This window comes from Dreissena polymorpha, chromosome 14 (assembly GCF_020536995.1).
Source record: "Dreissena polymorpha isolate Duluth1 chromosome 14, UMN_Dpol_1.0, whole genome shotgun sequence".
Lineage (NCBI taxonomy): Eukaryota > Metazoa > Mollusca > Bivalvia > Myida > Dreissenidae > Dreissena > Dreissena polymorpha.
Window position 1 is genome coordinate 24,505,546 of NC_068368.1, and position 18,058 is coordinate 24,523,603.

At 35.9% G+C, this 18,058-nt stretch overlaps 1 protein-coding gene across 1 annotated transcript in view; it reads left to right on the forward strand.

The window, feature by feature from the left end:
• The window catches only part of LOC127857833 (lateral signaling target protein 2-like), a 28,451-nt gene extending 11,885 nt beyond the window's left edge, over window positions 1-16,566 (forward strand). Inside the window, exons 6-11 of the mRNA XM_052394515.1 lie at window positions 1,034-1,135; window positions 2,331-4,040; window positions 5,842-6,005; window positions 10,419-10,727; window positions 11,047-11,150; window positions 13,938-16,566. Of these exons, the coding sequence (XP_052250475.1) occupies window positions 1,034-1,135; window positions 2,331-4,040; window positions 5,842-6,005; window positions 10,419-10,727; window positions 11,047-11,150; window positions 13,938-14,060 (2,512 nt within the window). The 3' untranslated portion in view covers window positions 14,061-16,566. The remainder of the gene's footprint in view (window positions 1-1,033; window positions 1,136-2,330; window positions 4,041-5,841; window positions 6,006-10,418; window positions 10,728-11,046; window positions 11,151-13,937) is intronic.
• The last annotated feature ends 1,492 nt before the right edge of the window (window positions 16,567-18,058 follow it).

Sequence of the window (18,058 nt, forward strand, 5' to 3'; positions counted from 1 at the left end):
AATATGAAGTTTATCATTATTGAGGGCTATTTCTTTTTCAATTTGGATCTTTAGTTTTAAATAGTTTATAAAACAGTTGAAAGTAGGTATTTGTTTTTTATATTTGAAGCTAAATATAAAATATTTCATTAATATAATAATGTGGTTAATTTCTGGTATTTTAAAATTATTCACACCGAAACTGATATTTAAGAGAGGCAGTTTTAATTTTAATTGTTGGTTCTCTAGAAATGTTGTTAACTGGTTCCATAGAATTTGAATATGTTTGCACTCCCAGAAAAGGTGTTCTATTGTTTCAATGTGCTCGCTGCATATATCACATAAATTTGTGTTGGATAGGTTGCATTTAAAAAGGTATTTATTTGTAGCTATTATTCTATGAACATATTAATATTGAAAATTTCTCAGTGTGCTATCAATAGTTGTTTTATATGGCATGATTAATATTTGTTTCCAATTAAATTCTTGTTCTCGAAGAACGCTTGGTATACAACCTACTGCTGTGTTGTCTTCTTAAGCATCTGTTATTAATGTTTTCTGTGCTCATACTGACCAAGAATATTGTGGATTCAAGGTTGTCGTGCATTTGCTAATTTTTCTGTTAAGGACCTTACAGTTTTTATTGTCCCCTACCGGTTTCACTGGAGGGGACTTATGGTTTGCGCTCTGTGTGTCTGTCTGTCTGTCTGTCAGTCCTTCATACTTTTCTGGATCCTGCCATAACTTTAAAAGTTCTTCATATTTTTTCATGAAACTTAAAACATGGATACATGTAGATGGCAATATGGACTTTATGCACTTCATTTCATTTTGTTCCTACGTCAAAAATTCTTGTTACTATGGCAACAAATATTTAAAAACAAAATTATATCAGCTTGGTAGGGGACATATATTGCATGGCAATAGTCTTGTTAAATGAAAAACAGCTTAAAACGTTTTAGTGTATTATATAAAAATGATTTAAGAAATGTATTTATTCATTCATCCATGTAAAGTGTGCATAGTGGTCGGTAAATAGGCCCTTTCCTTATAGCGGGCTGCTGATTTACCCCAATGGTCCTTTGAATCCGGACATGGAGCCAACTAGCATGTCAGAAATGTACCGGCCTTTTCAGACACTGCTGCAGAAAATCAGGTAAAGATTTGCGGACAAGTGTTTGTGTGTGTGTGTGTCATGATTTGAATCGATGACTATACATGCATGTTGGATGTACTTTATTATTCAGTTTAGTAAGTGTATATGAGATTAACAACGGGCAGAATTAAGAACAGATCATATGCTTTATGTTGCTGAAGAGGTGTGGCAAGTATATACATTTCTACATTATAAAAATTATTTAAAAGCTTATGAACACTTAAAAGCAAATTGAATATTTCGTACAACATATATTTAACAAGATATAAAATGCTCTTTTTTGTTTTTTGTGGGACAATATATTCAACACATGGCCATGTACCATGTTAGTGTTTGTGCGTCGTATAATTAGATATCATTGCAGGAAATTAAAAAAATTAAATATGTTGTGCCACAAAAAATATAAATGAGTATTTTGTATTTCGTTCAATCTTTGTTACCATACCACATGTAGCGTTGAAATTTTGGCTATAACTATAAGAAACACTTATTTTTTATGGCCCCCACCACTAAAGTGGGGGACATATTGTTTATGCCCTGTTTGTTGGTTTGCTGGTTTGCATCAAACTTTAACATTTGCTATAACTTTTGCAATATTGAAGATAGCAACTTCATAATTGGCATGCATGTGTATCTCATGGAGCTGTACATTTTGAGTGGTGACAGGTCAAGGTCAATCTTCAAGGTTAAAGGTCAAATATATCGGTCAAAATTGCTCATTTTATGTACACTTATGCAATATTGAAGAAAGCAACTTGATATTTGGCATGCATGTGTATCTCATGGAGCTGCACATTTTGAGTGGTGAAAGGTCAAGGTCATCCTTCAAGGTCAAAGGTCAAATATATATTAGGAGGACATAGTGTTTCACAGACAAATCTTGTTTTTGGTTAACTTTATTTATGAAATATTTTGTGAAAAATATTCATTGATTTTGAGTATTGATTTTACTGTAAGTATTTCTATTCAGGTCTATAAGTTTTTGTTCTCCAAAAAAAATTGTATTAAGCTGTATTTAAAATATAAGACTTAAATGATATTATAATAAAACAAAATCAGTTTTTTTATTTGGTAAATGCCCTGAAGAAATAAATTTGTTTACTCAAATAAGTGAATTTCATAAATATATTTAAATTTTCCAACAATATTGTGTTACTTAACAGATTGTTTAGTATTTCCCTTTTGTTTTTTGTAGAGAACTGCTGCACACATTGAGCAGTTCAGAGCTTTCAATGCTTGAGAAGTCCCTGTGCAGTTCTGAAGAACCAGAGACCTCTTCCACACACTCAGTGGCCAGTCAATCAGAAGCCTCCTCTCAAATTGACCAGGGCTTTCATGAAGGGGGTGAAGGCATCGTCTCAGTAACGGTCGATCAGATTGGTTCAGATCTGCTTGACCATTCTTCCTGCTCTGGTAGCCCTGTGACTCCAGTGAATGAACTTCTAGATGCTCCAGATTTCGGACAGCTTTCGCCATCGTCCACAATCATGGGAGAGCACTGTGATGATGTTGATCTAATATGTTTGAATATGAACTTGAATAAGTCCGAGTCGCAAGATTCGGGTCTGCAGAGTGAGAATGCTAGCACACAGGATACAGTGCCTGCTGACTTCCCAGTCTCACCAGCTGGCGACATTGGCAATGAAGCTGGTATCGAATTGCTTGGCAATGAAGCTGGTATTGAATCGCTTTGTGACCATGGGACTATGGATGCTGACGTTGACAACAAACTCACCAAAGCCTTTTGTGATTGTGACATATCTACTTGTGAATCGACTTTGTGTGATACGGAAATGACTGGTGCAATAAGTGACTCGATAGTTGTTGGGACTGAATCACAGTGTGAATCTAGTGCTTCAAATGGTGATCTGTGCAGTTCGAATTATGACTTGATTTGTGAGTCCACTAATGCAATGGCTGACAGTGTCATTGAATTCTTGCCATCACAGACTAACATTAGTTCAGAAAATACAAGAAATAAAAACGAAGAAAATTTAAACACAAACATGTTTAGTGTGCTTAACACTGAAGTTAGTATTCAGAGTGATAATTTAGTAGATAGACAAGGCGAAAATGGCTTTACTGGATCAAATATTGAAATTAACTTGGGAACTGAAAATGCAGACAGCCAAGTGAATGACACTGAAACTGATCAGAATAGAGAATCTGCCTCTAGTAGACCAGCCTCTTTGCTAGACAGACAGTTTAGCTGGCAGTATAATGTGCAGTTTGCTTTGCCCCGTATCACCATGACACCAGACTATGAATTGGAGAGGCAGTCTTCAGGCTCCATATCAAGTGATAGCACATTGTCTGACACTGGCGTACATGTGGAGAGTGTTTCAGACTTTGTCAACGAATCTCTTGCCACAATGACAATGCCTGATCGTGAGGTGCACGTGTGTCCCATTAATAAAGTTGTTTCTAAAGTTAAACGCACTGACAGGGTTGGGCGGCGGCATCGACATTCCAGTAGGGAATCTGCCTTAGCGTCAATATCAAATCAAAATTGTTCAGCAGGGACGAGCGATGTAGATATAGACTTATCATTGCCGTCAACCTCACAGAGTTCAACTGCTCAAAATAAACCAAGGGGCATATCAACTACTCACGAGAAGAGAGACTCTGTTGAGAACATTTCTTGTGAAATTGGTGCTCAAACTGATAACAAAGATGACATGACATCAGAACATTCGAGTACATCTTACACTGAAGGAAGCTGCATGTCTGAATCCAAAGCTTTGCAGACGAAATGTGATAATAAAGGGGGTAGTGTGAATGGTGATGCTTCAAATGAGTGTTGTGACAGTGTAGCCTGTGATGAGGAATGCAGTGTTACCAGTTGCTCAAGCTCTCAGAGAACAGCCTCCAGTATCAGCTGTGACTGTGATTCTGAACAGTGCTGGTAGGTTTTATCAATCTTTTGCAAAGACTCTATTTGAAAAGATTTTGCTCCTTAAACAAGATGGATGTTACATTTAACAACTTAAGGAAGTACATCTTTTGATTTTTAGCTCACCTGATTGCTCAGGTGAGCTTTTGTGACCGGTCTTTGTCCGTCGTACGTCCAATAAGATTTGTTCGTAAACACTCTAGAGGCCACATTTATTGTCCGATCTTCATGAAACTTGGTCAGAAGCTATGTCCCAATGAAATTTCGGTCGAGTTCGAAACTGGGTCATGCTGGGTCAAAAACTAGGTCACCAGGTCAAAAAAAAAAAGAAAAAGCTTGTAGAGAGTTGAGTTGGAAAATAGTTCAGGTCAGTTGAATAGCATGTCTGCCGGGGGGGGGGGGCAGTTTCCTTATATTTATATATAGTGAAACTTTGAAACTTGTGAACACTAGAAGTCACATTTTTTGCCCAATCATTATGAAACTTGGTCAAAAGATTGGTTTTATATATATCTCAGATGAGTTTGCAAATGGTCCTGATGGATCAATAAACATGGCTGCCTAATCATCGTGAAACTTAGTCAATACATTGGTATCATTGATTTCTTGGACAAGTTGAAAAATGGCTCAGATCGGTGAAACACACTTTTTATCTCACCTGATTACTCAGGTGAGGTTTTAGAATTGGTCTTTGTCCGCCGTCCGTTCGTCAACATTTGGTTTTTAAACACTCTAGCATTCACACTTCTCAAGCATTCTTTATGAAAGTTGCTGAAAGATCTCAGTCAAGTTTGATAATGAGCAAAATCACATAATTAATGCCATTATTATTGCCCTAAGATTGTCCATATCTTCATTATATTATACAAAATCCTTGTAAAGGTCCTCTAGGGGTCACAATTTTGTTTCAGATTTTATGAATCTTGGTAAAAATATTTATTTTTGTAAGCAAAGTTTGATGTTTGGTAAGGTGGGTCAACTCAAAATATAGGTCACCAGGTAAAATATAATACCAAAAAACACTCCATACACCTGAGTTTTGGTTCAAAAATGATGAATTTTGACCAGGATGTTTGTCTGGACAATATCTAGGTCAAGTTTGACGTTTGGTAAAGATTAAATGAAGTGACTTCTCTCAGGTGAGCAAACTAGGGCCATCTTGGCCCTATTGTTATTGTTTTGTTAATGGTTTCTTTAGAAAAACACTTTATTTGACAATGGGTATAAAACAATTGTCTATGTGCATGTCCCTTATTTTCGATGCCATTCTGTAAAATTTAATACAAGTGCACTGCAGCTTTCATACCTTTCATTCATGCATTTTGTGATTTTGACAAAATTTGGAGTTATAAGTCAAGCAGTGCTCATGCAGGCAGAATACCCATGTACAGGTGTTTTAAGTAACTGTACTTCATGTTGTCACAGATCAATACTGATCTATTAAAATTTTGTGTCTTGGCATGGTCACATTTCTTGTTTAAATTTATCCATTTTCAGATTTAGTTTACAAACAATGTATTACTGTTGATGATATTCAACTTCAAGTGTGTCTCAGATAATGGACATAAAATGTACAAAAATACTATGAAAGTATAAGAACAGTTGGGCTTGCTGTCTTGGGATAGGTCTTGTTTTTGTTTTATCTTTTGATCTGTCTTTTTTATACCTCTTTTTTTGGCCGCCACATTGTCCAATAAACAAAAAGTGTTATTTGTAAGAAACTATGTGGCCAAACAAATGGATTATATGGGGACTGACAAATCCTACTTGGCCTAATAGAGTAGTGTCCTTTTTGCATGTCTCCCACATACAGCAGTTGTGCGGGCAGTGAGACCAGCTCGTGCAATTCTGAGATGAACGATGAGGAGGAGATCGCCCTGGCGATACGAGCTGCGGAGGCTGCGTCCCGGAAAGAGGCCCGCTCTCGATTCCGCAGTAGTGGAGACCTTATACACAGGCTCTTTGTGTGCATAGCTGGTAAGGGCTTACTGTTTGTGTGTGTATTTTGCAGTAGTGGGGACCTCATACACAGGTTTTATGTGCATAGCTGGTAAGGGCTTACTGTTTGTGTGTGTATTTTGCAGTTGTGGGGACCTCATACACAGGCTCTTTGTGTGCATAGCTGGTAAGGGCTTACTGTTTGTGTGTGTATTCAGCAGTAGTGGAGACCTTATACACAGGCTCTTTGTGTGCATAGCTGGTAAGGGCTTACTGTTTGTGTGAGTATTCAGCAGTAGTGGGGACCTCATACACAGGCTCTTTGTGTGCATAGCTGGTAAGGGCTTACTGTTTGTGTGTGTATTCAGCAGTAGTGGAGACCTCATACACAGGCTCTTTGTGTGCCTAGCTTGTAAGGGCTTACTGTTTGTGTGAGTATTCAGCAGTAGTGGAGACCTCATATACAGGCTCTTTATGTGCATAGCTGGTAAAGGCTTACTGTTTGTGTGAGTATTCAGCAGTAGTGGAGACCTTATACACAGGCTCTTTGTGTGCATAGCTGGTAAGGGCTTACTGTTTGTGTGTGTATTTTGCAGTTGTGGGGACCTCATACACAGGCTCTTTGTGTGCATAGCTGGTAAGGGCTTACTGTTTGTGTGTGTATTCAGCAGTAGTGGGGACCTTATACACAGGCTCTTTGTGTGCATAGCTGGTAAGGGCTTACTGTTTGTGTGAGTATTCAACAGTAGTGGGGACCTCATACACAGGCTCTTTGTGTGAATAGCTGGTAAGGGCTTACTGTTTGTGTGAGTATTCAGCAGTAGTGGAGACCTCATACACAGGCTCTTTGTGTGCCTAGCTTGTAAGGGCTTACTGTTTGTGTGAGTATTCAGCAGTAGTGGAGACCTCATACACAGGCTCTTTGTGTGCATAGCTGGTAAGGGCTTACTGTTTGTGTGTGTATTTTGCATCATTTGGGACCTCATACACAGGCTCTTTGTGTGCATAGCTGGTAAGGGCTTACTGTTTGTGTGTGTATTTTGCAGTTGTGGGGACCTCATACACAGGCTCTTTGTGTGCATAGCTGGTAAGGGCTTACTGTTTGTGTGTGTATTCAGCAGTAGTGGAGACCTCATACACAGGCTCTTTGTGTGCCTAGCTTGTAAGGGCTTACTGTTTGTGTGAGTATTCAGCAGTAGTGGAGACCTCATACACAGGCTCTTTGTGTGCATAGCTGGTAAGGGCTTACTGTTTGTGTGTGTATTTTGCATCATTTGGGACCTCATACACAGGCTCTTTGTGTGCATAGCTGGTAAGGGCTTACTGTTTGTGTGTGTATTTTGCAGTTGTGGGGACCTCATACACAGGCTCTTTGTGTGCATAGCTGGTAAGGGCTTACTGTTTGTGTGTGTATTCAGCAGTAGTGGAGACCTTATACACAGGCTCTTTGTGTGCATAGCTGGTAAGGGCTTACTGTTTGTGTGAGTATTCAGCAGTAGTGGGGAACTCATACACAGGCTCTTTGTGTCCATAGCTGGTAAAGGCTTACTGTTTGTGTGTGTATTTTGCAGTAGTGGGGACCTCATATACAGGCTCTTTGTGTGCATAGCTGGTAAGGGCTTACTGTTTGTGTGTGTATTCAGCAGTAGTGGGGACCTCATACACAGGCTCTTTGTGTGCATAGCTGGTAAGGGCTTACTGTTTGTGTGTGTATTTTGCAGTAGTGGGGACCTCATACACAGGCTCTTTGTGTGCATAGCTGGTAAGGGCTCACCGTTTTTGTGTGTATTTTGCATCATTTGGGACCTCATACACAGGCTCTTTGTGTGCATAGCTGGTAAGGGCTTACTGTTTGTGTGTGTATTCAGCAGTAGTGGGGACCTCATATACAGGCTCTTTGTGTGCATAGCTGGTAAGGGCTTACTGTTTGTGTGTGTATTTTGCAGTAGTGGGGACCTCATACACAGGCTCTTTGTGTGCATAGCTGGTAAGGGCTTACTGTTTGTGTGTGTATTTTGCAGTAGTGGGGACCTCATATACAGGCTCTTTGTGTGCATAGCTGGTAAGGGCTTACTGTTTGTGTGTGTATTCAGCAGTAGTGGGGACCTCATACACAGGCTCTTTGTGTGCATAGCTGGTAAGGGCTTACTGTTTGTGTGTGTATTTTGCAGTAGTGGGGACCTCATACACAGGCTCTTTGTGTGCATAGCTGGTAAGGGCTTACTGTTTGTGTGTGTATTTTGCAGTAGTGGGGACCTCATACACAGGCTCTTTGTGTGCATAGCTGGTAAGGGCTTACTGTTTGTGTGAGTATTCAGCAGTAGTGGGGACCTCATACACAGGCTCTTTGTGTGCATAGCTGGTAAGGGCTTACTGTTTGTGTGTGTATTCAGCAGTAGTGGGGACCTTATACACAGGCTCTTTGTGTGCATAGCTGGTAAGGGCTTACTGTTTGTGTGAGTATTCAACAGTAGTGGAGACCTCATACACAGGCTCTTTGTGTGCATAGCTGGTAAGGGCTTACTGTTTGTGTGTGTATTCAGCAGTAGTGGGGACCTTATACACAGGCTCTTTGTGTGCATAGCTGGTAAGGGCTTACTGTTTGTGTGAGTATTCAACAGTAGTGGGGACCTCATACACAGGCTCTTTGTGTGCATAGCTGGTAAGGGCTTACTGTTTGTGTGTGTATTTTGCATCATTTGTGACCTCATACACAGGCTCTTTGTGTGCATAGCTGGTAAGGGCTTACTGTTTGTGTGTGTATTCAACATAGTGGAGACCTTATACACAGGCTCTTTGTGTGCATAGCTGGTAAGGGCTTACTGTTTGTGTGAGTATTCAGCAGTAGTGGAGACCTTATACACAGGCTCTTTGTGTGCATAGCTGGTAAGGGCTTACTGTTTGTGTGTGTATTCAACAGTAGTGGAGACCTTATACACAGGCTCTTTGTGTGCATAGCTGGTAAGGGCTTACTGTTTGTGTGAGTATTCAGCAGTAGTGGAGACCTTATACACAGGCTCTTTGTGTGCATAGCTGGTAAAGGCTTACTGTTTGTGTGTGTATTTTGCAGTAGTTGGGACCTCATACACAGGCTCTTTGTGTGCATAGCTTGTAAGGGCTTACTGTTTGTGTGTGTATTTGTAATTGTCAATTACTGATAAAGCCGTCTGGATGCTTCAACTATCCACAAATTGTTGCTAAAAGTTGTAGTTTTATTCTTTATAAAGTGTATTGAATATGATATAGAGGATATTCGTTGATTTTGGAATATGATTGTGAATATATTTCAAGAATGCTTATTAAAAAAAAGTGCATGTGGGGCAGCCACAATTCAAAATAAACGTTACCACAAGTGACATAAATATTTGACAGTTTGCAGAAAACAGCACTTTTTATTTTAATTTTATGCTTTTTAACAATATTTAAACACAAATATGTGACAGAAGCTTACACCTTATATGTTTTTGTATAATGATGTCATTAAAATATGCCCTTTACAACATTATAAATGAGTATGTTGGGGAAAAAAGTGTTGTACTTTTAATGTTGTTAAAGCTAAATTATTTTTTAGGGATTTTGTCAGAATCTGGTAAAAAAACAATTTTTTGTTGACAAATATTACAACTTCAAAACCATGATCATTTCAAATAAAAGTGTGATAAAGCAATCACCATTATTGTTCTAATTAACAATAGTCTATTACACAAATTGACTAATTTATTTCCCTACATTTTTGGCCTCGAGTATTGTTAGCATGTATAACGGGAAAGATAGACAGAATCCATCTAAGTGACCTAAAATAAAGTTGAAATTCATCTGAGCCTGACAGTAAACCATATCTGGGACTTGCACGCATCACTCATTGTTACCACTGCAGTATCGGTTGGTTGTGTCTTTTCCCATGAATATTATAGTTAAATGCACATTTGTTTAACTCCGGGAAAGTATGTCTTAACCCTTTCCTCTATAAGAAGCAAAGTGGAAATGGCTTTTGCAACCAGCATAAAACCAGAACAGCCTGCGAGTAACTCGCAGTCTGTTCAAGTTTTTATGCTGTTTGCTGCTCATCAGTATCTAAGGGTTGAAAATGAAGCCTTTAAAACTTGAATTTAGTAATAATGGTATTTAATTCAATTTAATATTCTATGGGACTACAAATGCGTCAAAATACTTATCTAAGTGGTAAAGGGTTAATTTGTCCTCCCAAATTAGCCAATGCAGTCCACAAATGCTAGTGAGGGACAGCACTTTGGGTTTTATGGTATTTTCCTTTTCAAGGAAGTCTTTTCTAAGCAGAAATCCAATCAAGGTGGAAAGTGTCGTCCCTGATTGAACAGTGCAGACTGTTCCAGGTAATCTTGGACAAAACTTAATGCACATGCATTGAGCCTAGTATTTCCAGAGCCAGGCTTAAATGTACCTACTTGTGTCATGATAACTTTGTCCATACAGGTGTTGCAGACCAACTGCAGACAAACTATGCCAGTGATCTGCGCCACATTCTCAAGTGTGTTTTTGAAATGAACACCACCGATGAACCAGAGACTCCACAGCCTGTCAGCCATCCACTCGCAATCAGTGAGGTGGCTGAGGTGGCCGCACCAACACCCAGTACGTCTCAAGTGCCGAGTGATCGACCGACTCAAGAGCGTTCATTGCCTAGCAACAGTAACCAATCTGTGCCTTCTACCAGCAGTACATATACCCACAGTAGAAATCAAAACAACAGATCTCAGCCCACCTCTAGACGCATTTTTGATGGTAACAACTGTTACAGATTGTCTTGGTGCCCTAATCACAAGATTTAAAAAAAAAGCACTGTAATTTTTGTATACTTTTTGCATAATGCTTTAATTAAATCAGAGTTAAGTTCAATGTATTGAGGATTTTTAAAACAAAGATGTGATTGAAGGAATAAATGAAAAAATATTTGACAAAAATAACTATTAAAAAATCATAAATAATAACACTTCATCGATATTCAGTGATCACAACATTAACTGGAAATTCACAAGAGCTATTCTATGAACCAGTGAGATCTTAGTTTGGTGATTCTCACTATGTTTTTTGTGTGTTTTAGAGCCCCCAGAGTGGGTACCTGATGATGAGGTAGAGAGATGCACCGCTTGCAAGACCCCATTCACGTTTGTACGGAGGAGACACCATTGCAGAAACTGTGGCAAGGTACGTTCTGCAGCTATGGAAACTGCTTGTATACCATACATACGTTTACAATTGTTAATACAAATAACCAGTAATTCATAAGAGATATTGATTATTTGAACCAGTCAGATCTTAATTTGGAGGTTGTCACTGTGTTTAAGAGCCCCCAGAACTGTGGCAAGGTACATTTGAACATGAACTTAATTGGAAACACATATTTACCATGCCATATAAAGCAACTATTGAAAGCACACTAAGAAATTTTCAATATAAATACATCCATAGAATTATAGCTAAAAATAAATATCTCTTTAAATGCAAATTATCTAACACAAATCTGTGTGACTTCTGCGGTGAAAACATTGAAATTATAGAACATCTTTTTTGGGAGTGCAAACACATCCAGCCTATTTGGAATCAATTAATATCTTTTCTTGAACAACAGCAACTAAACGTCAAACTATCTTTCTTAAATGTAAGTTTCGAAATTAACTCATTGAAATCAATAGACTATAATAATATAGTGAATTTTATTATTATATTGATGAAATATTTTATCTTTAACATGAAGTACAAAAAACAAGTACCAAATTTTAATTGTTTTGTCCATAGTCTTAAACTAAAAATCCAGATTGAGAAAGAAATAGCCCTCAGTAACGATACATTACAAATCTTTGAACAAAAATGGAATCGGATTAAATTCTCATAATGTTTTTGTCCAGTTATATACATTTCACTCTTATGTTAGTTTATCTTTCTAAAATAGTTTTGTTTATTTTTTTATTTCAATTTTTCAATCATACAAGATCATTATGAATATACAACAAAACACACAAGTCCAATATGCTTTCTTCCGACTTTATACAACTCATCATTTTCATAACTATTCCTCTGTTGTTTTTTTCTTTTCTCTCTAATTTTTTTTATATATATTAGCATATCTTGTATAACATGTCTGAACTTTATTGCTTTGTACAATCACTATGTTGTATGATCATATACATGTATACATTGTATGTATTATATTGAATAAAAAAAAAAAAAAAGGTACATTTGAAGTATGGAGATTGCTTGTATAATATTTATAACTATTTATTAAGGTATATCTACCAAACTTATTATGCTTTATATAAAAAAATTCATATAAATTAATTAAATTTAAAAAATTAAAAATGACGCTCAAATACAAAGTTCCCCTAGATCACCTTAAATATGTATTCGTTTAGGTGGTCAACATTCACACAACCATTAATGCCCATGATTTTTACCATTCTTTTTTAATCAACCTTGTTAAATATGAATTTATTTACGCCGCCATTACATGTCCTATGTATGCTGTTTGGCTATGTACTAATGTACTTGCCAATTAAACTGACTTGACCCTTAGTTAACAGTTGTTTTGAGATATAATTTTTGCTCTTTTGACACAGCTTTGCCTTTTATGATATTAATATATAATAACTTTAAATTGTCAATTTAATGTATTTAAGCCGCGACATACAAAAATGAATCTTTGCATACAATTTGTTATCTGTAAATATTTATATATATTTACTTCAAATTGTCAATTTAACCTACATTAGCTGCGTCATGCAAAAATGAATCTTTGCCTACAATGACTAATGCGTAAATTGTTATATGATGACTTCAAATTGTCAATTTAACATGCATTAGCTGCATCATGCAAAAATGATTCTCTGCATACAGTGCATTATGCGTAAATATTTATATAATTACTTCAAATTGTCAATTTACCGTACATTAGCCGCAACAAGGGAAAACGAATCTTATGCCATATGTGGCCACTGCAGCCCTTGACCAGCCTGCACAATCTCACAGTCTTGTAAGGAGCTACACTGTCAGATATAAAGTAACGCAAGTACTTGTAGTCTCGTTAGCAGACAAGGAAGCTCCTGGCCAGACTGCGCATGCGCAAGCTGAGCTGGCCACAAATGGCATGAAGCCCATTGTTGCATGATACTGGTCATATCTTATGCAAAAGATATATATATATATATATATATATATATATCATTTGTTTTATGGTTTATTAATTAAGGTCACTGATCTGACCCATATTCACTCACCTATTTGTAGACTTAAGAATAAAGAATAGACTTAAAACCCCAACAATACTTTTACCCTTCGTATAAATGTGCATACAGGCTTTAACCCTTTCCCACTCAGAAGCCAATTGAAAATGGCTATGTGCAAACAGCATAAAACCAGAACAGCCTGCGAGTAACTCGCAGTCTGTTCAGGTGTTATGCTGTTTGCTGCTCATCAGTATCTAAGGGTCTGAAACGATGCCTTTAAAACTTGAATTTAGTAAGAAAGGTCTTAAATTAAATTTAACTTGCTAAGGGACAACAAATACATAAAAAAATAAGTATCTAAGTGCTAAAGGGTTAAATGTTATTTATGTCATAAATAAATTGTTCTGCATGAAGAATTTTGTATTGAGAGGTATTAATTTCATGTTATATTGTATATTCTATAAGAGGCAAATAGTGTCAAGCATATTCTTTATTTTTAATCTATACTCAAGTAAGAAATATTTGTTAGTTACGAGCCCTGAACCCCAGAACCCATTATTCTGACAAAGCTTATGCATAATTGTGCACTGTACATGGGCAGCTCCTGTAATTCAGTAATTTAAAAAATGCTTATTGTTTATTATCTTTGCTTTTTGTGTCCATTAAAGAATGTTGTTAGTTTTTTGCTGCTTTTTTAATATTTATAAATACACCCTTCTACAATACTTTTAAACACTTGCACAGTTTATTTAAGTTATGTGTTCCCTTTCAGATATTCTGTGGCAAATGCTCCTCAACGACCGTGCCTTTACCACAGTATGGCCACCAGAAGCCTGTGCGTGTGTGCCATAGGTGTTTCCTCTACCAAGTCTCACACTTCACCGTCTCCCATTAGACCTAAACAGAATGTGTGCATCTGTTGACATTAACCAGGGTTAACACTAGATTGACTTAGAATCTGTTGGCTTTTTACCAGCACTCTCAGTAGGTTGGCACATAATCTGTGCATCTTTTGACATTTTTCATCACCCAGTTGCTATCAAAATATTTACAACCCATAACATTTTAATTTTGAAACACAATCTCATAAACAGTCCGCTTAAATTGACGTGTTTATGAAAAATGACTGTTTATTCTAAATAAAATCTTTTCACAGACTGTAACTTTGATGTATGATATATTTTGAGTGGCCATAAATGCTTTGAACAGCCATGTCCCTGTTGCAACTTAGATGTGTGTTTTTATCGTTCTAACAATTGCAAAATACTGTCAGAGTTATTAGCATTTGTTTTGTCTTTGTCACATGCTTAATGCTTATTTTAATGTCATTGAACTGTTTTCAGTTGTTACTTTATTTCAGACACTAATGTAATTGGTTTTAGATATATATATATACATACTTATTAGTCATATGATATATGCAGATGTCAGCATTTTTATTGTCATATGTAAAATGTATCCTGTCTTTTACCTCTGTTTTTTGCACACCTGATGAGCTGGTGAGCTTTTGTGATCACCTTTTTTACGTCAACATTTGCCTTGTTAACACTCTATAGGCTACATTTATTGTCCGATCTTCATAAGAATTTGTCAGAAGATATCATGAACGAGTTCAAAAATGGTTCTGGTTGGTTGAAAAATATGGCCGCAAGGGGGCGAGGCATTTTTCCTTATATGGCTATAGTTAAACCTTGTTAACTCTGTAAAAGTCACAGTTATAGTTCAATCTTCATGAAACATGGCCAGAACATTTGTTCTAATCATATCTTGGAGTTCATTGAACAGGTTAGTTCATTTGTATCTCATGTGAGCGACTTTGGGCCTTTCAGGCCCTCTTGTTAATATAAGTAACAACCATTTTGGTATAAATCAAACTACATTTGTTGCACTAATTTTAACTGTGCATGACTATCTGAATGTTATAGTTCGAAATTAATAATAGTTATTTTCTAATGTGTTATTTCCTCAGACTATTATGCTATGATGAATTATCAATGCGATTGTTTGTATTTCTAATAAGTTTACTCAAATTTCTTAAGGCAGCCTTTTTTTTGGTAGTGTATTGATTGCCTTAGAAGAACAAGTGACAATTATGTTAATTGTGTAGTCTCTTCTATGAAGAGAGAATCAGGTGAAGATTTTAATTGAATGTAAAACATCAACTATGGTACCTAGAATGTTGTTTTATTTTTGTTAAATAACCCCTATAATTTAAATTTGTTGATAATGTTCAGTCCTTCCCAAAATTATAATTTATTGCTGGCCATGAGGTCCTATAATCATGCAGCCATTTCCAGCCCAGACTGATTATTTCAGGCCCAAAAAGTAAAAAATGACGACGAAAGACAAAGATGACATTTTTAACAATATTTTAATATTATCAGATTAATTTAATGCCCTGCTTGCTTACGAATTAATCCGATATAACGGGAACCAAAAGTATGTGGTATTGTTCTCTCCTTTTGCGAATCTACTCATATAGTGATGACGTAGTGTGTAATTTGCTTTGATGACGCAGCAAAAATCTTTGGATACCGTATATGCACGTACGTTATTCAAGAAATGCAACCAATGAAAAAATGTTTTACATGATTGGAGTATTCATAAATAACTCAGTAAATTCCCACTTTTGCCTTAAAAGTTTTCTGGAAATAGCTTATGGAATTCCAAATTTCGCCACAATTTTATAACCGGACACGAGGTCCGGTAATATTAGAATCATTTCCGGATTTTCCAAATTATTATCGGAAAAATCCGAGGACCGACGGTATTTCGGAAAGACTGTAATGTTGCATTCTTTTTGAATGTGCCTTTTCAAAGTTAAAATCATTTATCGCATAATAATATTTTTGTGATGGCTTTGGACAAGTGGTTCATTTGAAGACTGAAATTTCCTGAATGAATTGAGCCTGCAGAAAACATGAACATCTGCCTCTTGGAAATAATGACTTTAGTGCATTATAACCTGTTTTTCTTAATTGGTCAGTTTGAAATTAAATTTTGGATAACGATTGACATTACATTGATGTATATTTATTTTTTTGAAAACAATAGTCTTTGCTTTCTTGTATATTTATGTTTTCACTGCTCATCTGAGTTATTTTATTTGTACATGTATAATGTATATGATTATTATTGTTGTTGTTGTTGTAATATGCTTGTAATACGCTTTATCAAAATGCTTTTATAGAGCAAAATATGTTAATTCCTGTAACAGTACACAATTGTAATTCTCAATATGTATACATCACATTATTTAAATTACACTTGAGTGTGTTTAAAGCTCACCTGAGAAAAACAGTGATATAGTGAGATTTTGTGATTGTCCCTATGTATTGTCTGTTTTCATACAATATCAACTTTTCAATCTAACAGCTAATATTATAAAGCTGCTCTATCAGTATTTGTTTTTCATTCAAAATCAGGTCCAGTCATCAGCCCCATTCCCTATTATGGAAAAGATTATATACTTTTCCCAAATATAAGCTTAAAATTCCCAATGGAAGATTTCCAAAAATTTTTTTTTTTTTACTTCTCAATATTTTGTTAATCTCCCATCCATTTAAGTTCAACCTTAGTTAATTTAATACTGAAAACATGTGTATTCTCAATTTTGAAGCATTTTTTTAGCAAAACAACAATTTAAGTCAAAACGCAGCAAATTTTCCCAATTCAAAGGGACCCATTAAAAAATTGGTGAAAAAACACTGTCTATAGATTTTCATGAAACCTTGTAGGAATGATCGTTTGGTGAATAGATAATAGTAAGAGTTCACTGCGTATTAGGTTTACCAGAGCTACCTAAGATAAAAGAAGTGAACCCTTCAAAAAAATTCTTTTAATTGGCGTGACTGAGAGGTATTATTTTTATATATAAAGTTCTACAAAAGTCCACTGCTTAATATGGTCTTGTGGTAAATAATGGTTCATATTGACTTAAAAAGCCAAATGACAACAAAATATGTGAAACCCAAAGGTTCAGGTAAGAGTCCCATGGTTGTCTTGTTACATTAGTCAAATATTATGCATTGGTTGTGAGATTATTCTTGAAAATGTGTTGCTTCAAAAAAATTCTCTTAATTGGCGTGACTGAGAGGTATTATTTTTATATATAAAGTTCTACAAAAGTCCACTGCTTAATATGGTCTTGTGGTAAATAATGGTTCATATTGACTTAAAAAGCCAAATGACAACAAAATATGTGAAACCCAAAGGTTCAGGTAAGAGTCCCATGGTTGTCTTGTTACATTAGTCAAATATTATGCATTGGTTGTGAGATTATTCTTGAAAATGTGTTGCTTACACTGTATGTGAATTTACATATTTATAACATAAAATTGGGTACCAATTAACCAGCATTTGTATAAATGCAACTTGTTAATAAAATCTGAACAAGTGTATCAATGTGTTTGTAATATTTGTGTACAGTATTTATTAAGATACCTTATATTGTTTATTGATAGGTCTATTTAGTCCATGCTTTATTAAATGTATTACATTGGGTTTTAATTTGTTCAACATATATAATTAAAGGTAAGCTTGTTTTGTCATTGCATGGTGTGATTGGTACGCATCGGCTCACTTTATAAATGCCATAACTCCAGAAATTGCGACTTGTAAACAATGTATATGAATAATTAATCTATCATGGTGAGGATTCCGGAAAATAATCGATGTATCGCGATTGACGCAAAGGATTTGATATGGCACACTGTCAAGGCTTTTTAAAATATATGACAAGTGTTCTACTCAATAACTCGATGTAACTTATTGAAATAAAACTTAACACATAGATGCGTTCTGACATAATTTTTACCGACAGAATGTATGAAGCAGTAATTTTTAGTAAATCATCTATAATAAATCATCACCAAATTCACTTATTTATTAACG